At 35.7% G+C, this 7,500-nt stretch overlaps 1 protein-coding gene across 1 annotated transcript in view; it reads right to left on the reverse strand.

Moving 5' to 3' along the window:
- Nucleotides 1-7,500, reverse strand: part of pcca (propionyl-CoA carboxylase subunit alpha) — a 91,168-nt gene that overhangs the window by 6,939 nt on the left and 76,729 nt on the right. Inside the window, exon 21 of the mRNA XM_056458662.1 lies at nucleotides 3,153-3,293. Within this exon, the coding sequence (XP_056314637.1) occupies nucleotides 3,153-3,293 (141 nt within the window). The remainder of the gene's footprint in view (nucleotides 1-3,152; nucleotides 3,294-7,500) is intronic.

The following is a 7,500-nucleotide window of genomic DNA, read 5'->3' on the forward strand; positions in this document are numbered from 1 at the left end:
AATTCCATTCAACTAGACTGCAACACGAGCACACAAACGCACACACATCGACACGTACACTCACGCACACACATTTTTTTTCACAGTGAAGTGCACTGTCAGCTTTAACAAATGCAAATCATGTCATTTGAAGGAATAGTTGACTCAATATGGAAAACTCTGGTCTTATTTGTTCATGTTTTTAACCTTGTATTGCTTTCATTGTTCTGGGGAAAGGAAAAGGAGATCATTTAATGAACACCTACTTGGGGGACTTTAATACAAATACAGCAGGACTTAAACGCTTAATAAAGCAGGAGTGTCAGCAACTAAGCACAAACGGCTCATTTGCTTTCACAACTGCTCCAATCATTTTGGTACAAAAACAAACGAGTATTTAAAGCTATACACTTCGTAACTGCTTTTAACACTTACAAAATCTGTAAAAATTTAATGACAGCATGATCCAAATTCAAAGTCTCTAATAGAGTTGGGTGTAATGCGTTGCACAGTAATGCTTTACTGTATTCTAATTACATTTCTGGGGATCCACAGTAATGTAATGAATTACGTTTTAAATTTGTGTAATTTGACTACAGTTACTAAAGTCAGTGTCACCTAAATAGGCTAAATTGGATTTCGGTAGACTAATTACCTCAGACAAACACAGAACGCCCAAACACCCAGTGCTTTTCCATCCTATTGATGTCAATGGTTACAGGTAACCTGTTTTCTTCATGTCTTCTTTCAATCTGACATTGCAATTTTTCTTTTTTGCTTTGATATTTATTATGATAGGAATATAATTTCACCAGATGATCTGAATAGCTCTATTTGGAAAGACTTCATTAATTTAGATCGACTGGGATGAACAAGACTTTTCCTATGCAGTGCATCTGCATAAATTATAATAAATTAGAAGCAAATATAAATAAAAAGTGCTTTATGGTTTTCTGGGGAGTCTAACAGCATTCAAGTTAAAAAATTGAACCATCAAATGTAAAATAACATGGTCATCATTTTATACATTTAAAAATATAAAATTTGACAATATCTTTATTATTTAATGTTTAATAAATAATCGAATCTTACAACGTGACTATTGCAAATACATGCATTGCGATATCGATGCTCAAATGATATACTGATCGCCCCTAGACTGAACACATAATACACATGCATAACATTACATTTTTCACAAAATCATATTTTTGTATTTAGTTCATAGAAATGACAGCAGTATCTTTATTCAATCCACTATGAAGGCTGTTTTCCAAATGTTTTCATTTTCAGGCCCTAAAAAGCCCTAAAATTCCTTGTAAAATAAATAAACAATCAAAAAGTAAAAGAGACAACGGAAACACTGAAAATAAAGTTATCATGAGCTGCTAATATATAAAGGTCAAAGTTCTGTGCATAAGATTACATACTGAAATTATTTTAGTGCAGTTATTGCTATTAGCTAATTTTGCTAAACTATACAGTACCCTTAGATATTATGGCAATAGTTGATTAACTCGCCAATGCATTTATGTATTGGCAAGGGTTCTGGCAGTAGGCCTGGTCCATAAATAAATGAAAGAAGGCAGGTCTACTACTATTTGCAACAAGACATTGTTTTTGCTTAAAGCCAAGTCCCTCAACTAATGAACCTCAAAGCTCAACCTCAGAATATAAGAGTATAACGTATTAGAGTACTTGTGATTAAATGTAGATCTTATTCATAACATAAATGTATAATATAATTTCTCTTTCTTTGTTAAAGATGTATGCAAATTAGTTTTTTTAACCAAACAGTTGAGTGAATAATGACTATTTTAATTTCTTGGGTTATATTTTTTTCTTTATAAAGGTAAAGCATATTATCATATTACAGACTGTTAAATACATCAATCCTAAATGGTAAATATATACTGCTTGATATACACTGACCAGCCACTTTATTAGGTACACCTAATTAGTGCTGGGTTAGACCCCCTTTTGCCTTCAGAACTGCCTTAATGCTTTGTGGCACAGATTCAACAAGTTACTGGAAATAATCCTCAGAGATGATGATGCTGACTTGTCAGCTGCACATCCATGATGCGAATCTCCCATTCCACCACATCTCAAAGGTGCTCTTTTGGATTGAATCTGGTGACTGTGGAGGCCATTTGAGTACAGGGAACACATTGTCATGTTCAAGAAACCAGTCTGAGATGATTCATGCTTTATGTCATGGCTACTTCCAGCAGGATAATGTGCCATCAGAAGATGGGTACACTTTGGTCATAAAGAGATGGACATGGTCATTAACAATTAGTAATTGGTACTAATAAGCCCAAGGTGTGCCAAGAAAATATCCCCCCACACCACTACACCACCACCAGCAGCCTGAACCGTTGATACAAGGCAGGATGGATCTATGCTTTCATGTTGTTGACACCAAATTATGAGCTTACCATGTGAATGTTGCAGCAGAAATTGAGACTGAGACCAGGAAATGTCTTTCCAACCTCCTATTGTCCAATTTTGGTGAGCCTGTACTAATTGTAGGCTCAGTTTCCTGTTCTTAGTTGACAAGAGTGGCACCTGATGTGGTCTTCTGCTGCTTTAGCTGATCCATCTCAAGGTTGTACATGTTGTTCGTTCAGAGATGCTTTTCTGCATACCTCAGTTGTAACGAGTGGTTATTTGAGTCACTTTTGCCTTTCTATCTTTCTACCCACAGAACTGCCGATCACTGGATATTTTCTCTTTTTTTTCTCTGTAAACCCTACATATGGTTGTGTGTGAAAATCCCAGAAGATCAGCAGTTTCTGAAATACTCAGACCAGCCTGTCTGGCACTAACAACCATGCCACGTTCAAAGTCACTTAAATCCCCTTTCTTCCCCATTCTGATGCTCGGTTTGAACTGCAGCAGATCATCTTGCCCATGTCTACATGCCTAAATGCATTGAGTTGCTGCCATGTTAGAAATTTGCGATAACAAGCAGTTGGACAGGTGTAGCTAATAAAGTGGCCGGTGAGTGTAGATGTACTGTATATAATATTATGGTTACCTTCCTTGGTTTAAATGATATTCAAGATTTGATCTAGAGACCTTTAGGCAATCTGTATTAAATGTCTATCTACTGATAAATATAGTTACAGAGTGTCTTGTATCTGGACTGTGTACAATAAGCCACTTACTGTATCCCCTGGTTTAACGGATACTGCCACCACAGATCCTGGCATTGGAGAGCGGAGGATGCTGCTGGTGTCTTCTGGAACCTTCTCTGGCATGTGTTTACTGAGAGACGCTGCCAGTTTACTCAACACACGCAACTTAAACTGAACACAGAAAACAGAAAAATATACACAGGCATCTTAATATGATGAAATACTAAAAAGCATCAAGAAAATAATGACAGCCACTCAAAAGAGTAACACTGATGATAAACAGGGCAACTTTTAAAGCGATGTTGAATGGCAATTTTGGGAAATGATGCCATCAACGGGCAACCAAGTGAAACGCAGGGCAACTAATTAAGGCAACCAGATTCAGATACTATTTTGTTGCCCATTTTACAAGGAAAGGAGCCAAGCAACATCGCTCAAAAGGTTGCCCCATGTATCATCAGAATAATATCAAACTCACACACATTTCAGCAGTATAATGTCTATTGCACACTTGTGCTTAATTCTGACAAAGATCAATAATAATTCAACAATAGCCCAGAGGAGTGCTCACGTAAATAATAATGTTGCAATACTCTTGAAAGATTTGTAGACTTTTCGGTAGATGCACATTTATTTAACTGCCTCAAACACACTTTGAATTCTCATTACCTTTGTCAACAAAGGCTTTGGAAATATATGATTCAGTCTACATTTTGATTTTGTGAAACCGCAAAAATACCGTTAAATATATGTTTATCTGCAGTAGTCAGTTAGAAGTAAAATGAACATTATGACTCGAAGACACTATCATAACGACTTTATTTTCACACTAATGAAATTCACAGGGAAATAATATCAACGTATAATGAATTATTTTTGTACAGTTCTTTGCATAACGAAAGATAAATACTGCTTAACTGCATCTATGATTTATAATGTAACACAATTGCCTCCCCTGTCTACATCCACATAGACAAAGTGAGCTATCGAGCAAACTGACCAAGTCAGAAAAGTTGTACTTGTGACGCAGAGTACTCTGGTTGGAGTTGGGCTAAAGCATAGTTCCACAAAAGAGATAAAAGAAATGTAAAATCAAGGTAAAACTAATAGCCAATAATGGTTGGGTTTAGGTTAGTGGTTTACTCATCTAGAAGAGTAAGACAAGCCCCACCTTCTCATGGACATGTACAAAAAAGTCATGAGTCAGAAATAGCACCCTAGGTCAGTGGTCCCCAACCTTTTAATTTCCACAGGCCGGTCAACGCTTGACAATTTTACCGCAGACCAGGGGGGAAAATTACAAAGCACTGCAGTGTTTGTGTGCTCTGTGTTTGTCTGAGATAATTAGTCTATCAAAATGTGTATATTCCATACAAGCTGAAGCTGATCAGTCAGTTCTTGTCATGTGACTCGCGGTGCGCTCCTGGCATTCATTCAACTGTGTGTGTCTGGAGGGCGCAAGCTTGTCACGCCGCTTGTGCACGCATCTCCATTGAAAATAACTAACTTGCGCTAACTCTACAGCCCCTAAAAGGCCGCTGTCGTTTGTGAGCTCAAGCAGTTGATCTTCTTGCACAGACATGCTGGATTCACTTGATTAATTGACGAATTGGTTGTGGATCTGTTCCTTTGCAGTTTGCGGGTCCTTCACTGGGCCTTTTCCCCTTAGCAAAGAAACTTTCCAAAGATGTCTGTTTTTTAACTCATTTTGCTGCTGGTGGGTTAAATTTGGGGGCTCATGTGACCGAGACGCAAGCGAGAGAATACTGTCATTTTTCAAAATAAAAGATCGTTCAGACTCAGATAATAAATAAAACGGAATTACCACTGCCCTAGGTAACCTATTTCAAATTTGCAAAAATGTAGACACCGCCCTCTAGTGGATTTGTCATCTGAAACGTGCAATAAATCGTTTTACATTCCGCACATAGGCTGAAAATATTATGCAATTTTGCTGCTCAATGACCTGCAAATTTCCACAGGCCATTCAAAATTACTTATTTTAGAAGTATTTTTGAAAGGAACATGCACTATTGGTTAAAAGTTCATGGGTTGGAATTAATTTAAAAATTGATCCATTGATTTAATTAGAACATAGAACCCTGTTGTGTTCAATATAATATTATTCTAAAATGTTGTTTATTAATTTGATAGCAAAGGAGGTATTGCTGAAGTCTTCAAAAATCCTTATTTTAAGGGACCATAGACAACAAACCATGCTGTAAGTTGGTATTTCTTACGAATACCTAAAAATATATAGAGTGAGTCAAAAAGTATTTTTCTTTTACACCAAATTTAATTAGAATATCAAATAAATAAATATGATATATTTATTATTATATATCATACATATCATATATTATTATTTTATATATATATATATATATCTCAGAGACTTTGGTTAGTATTAATCATTGCTAGGAACTTAATTTGGGCAATTTTGAAGGATTTTTTAAAATATATTTTTATTTATTTATATATATATATATATATATAACCCTCCAATTGCAGATATTCAAATAGCTGTATTGCGGTCAAATATTTTTATATCCTAACAAACCATACATCAATGGAAATGTACTTATTCAGCTATCAGATTATGTATAAATGTCCAAAAACTGAAAATTAAAAAACTGCATTTGTGTTACATTTGCTGATTTAGTGTCATCTCATTATCACAGCACCAAAAAAACTAATTAAAAAACTATAATACTTTATTTTGTTCAGAAAACTAATATGCATATACATTTTTTGTTACTTTTATACAACAATGTACAATCCTTTACTGTTATTTTAATCAATTGAATGTGTCCTTACTTAACTAAAAGTTGTTTAGTATCAATAAAAAGCAGACGGTTTCCCTTTTTCCATTTTTTTTAATTATTCTTTTTTTGAAGGTTCTAAAATAGACTGAATTCCCCCTCGGTTTTGAAGTCACTGCTCACGATGGTTGCTAATAAATGCTTTGGGACGGTGCAAATTATTCATGTTGTGTGGTGCCATTAGCCAATCAAACACTCCATTGAAAAAAGTGCCAATGAGATGAATGGGAGAGCTGACTGATCGCTTTCTCTGAGTATTACAGACCTACTTATGGCAGCATATGGTCAAGTCAACATCTAGGTTAGACTCGGCTTATCTCTCAGGATCATTTTCTTTATTTTCTTTCTTCCACCTTTAGATGGCAGCACAAATCTGTATCCAATCCCACGCTGGGCAGCAAACGGTTTATTTTTTTCCCTGTGTTTCTCAGACAGATGAAAGGCTCTGTCAGTGCCCAGTCTAATTCAATTAACAGACGACTGAAGCCTGGCCCTCTGCACTGTTCAATGAATGAAAAGCAGTTTTGTCAATTTAATGATCACCAATGCAAACACACACAACTCTCTCTTACACACAAACACACATACACACAGAGACAGACAGAGTAATTGCCGTAAGCCAAGAGCATCAGGCCTCTGCTCTCCATGTAGACACTAATGGAGAGCCATTAGCTCATAACAGCCTGCAGAGCAAATGAAGAGCTAATTAATACAGTCACATAAAGAACAGGCCAATGACACTGAAGGATGGAGGAGGCGAGAAGGGGATTTGAGTACAATTATTACTTCCAGGGCGAATTTCAGAGCATCAGTTATAGGACTGATACACACAAAGAATGTATATGAACATTTTCAAAAAGCATGTTTTTATAAGTATTGTACTAAAATGTAGATTCCAGACTCTTGTTTTTTTAGGGGCAACAATTCTTGAGAAATGGTGCAAAACAGGGCGTAAAACTGAAATTATATGAAAAAAAGTGAATTAAATGACATGTTTGTATTACATGTACTAAGCTTACCTTGCCATTACTTATTCTCAATTACATAAGTCATCTGAGAGTGGTGGAAAAAAAGCTGCATTTATAGTCATTTTAACCATCAAATATACTGAATCCATTAATTACTGTATTAAAATAATGACAAAAAATGTTAAAAACTTATTGAAAAGCTTCTCAAGATTCATACGTAGGGTATGCTTTATTGCAGAACAAGTAATGTAACATGTGTATGTAATAAGCATTTTGTTTTTGTGTTGATGCTGGATGCTAATGCCACTTGCATCAGGGGGGAAAAAATCTGCTTTTAAAAAATTTTAAATTTCTTCCAAAATTGGAAGACTGTGTTGACTTATAAAGGTTGTGACAGAATAATTTACCATCAGCATCAGTACTTTTTAAAGTACTTCCTTAAGCAGAGGTGGACTGTGGAATAGGGGGTCATTTAGAGCAGTGGTTCCCAAATTGGGGGTCGTGGGACAATTGGGGGTGGGGGGTGGTTTCACTTGGTGATTTCCAAAACTCAATTTGGAAATCAAGAAAATATAGTAGTTAATAGTT

This window comes from Danio aesculapii, chromosome 1, assembly GCF_903798145.1.
Source record: "Danio aesculapii chromosome 1, fDanAes4.1, whole genome shotgun sequence".
In the NCBI taxonomy this organism is placed as follows: Eukaryota; Metazoa; Chordata; class Actinopteri; order Cypriniformes; family Danionidae; genus Danio; species Danio aesculapii.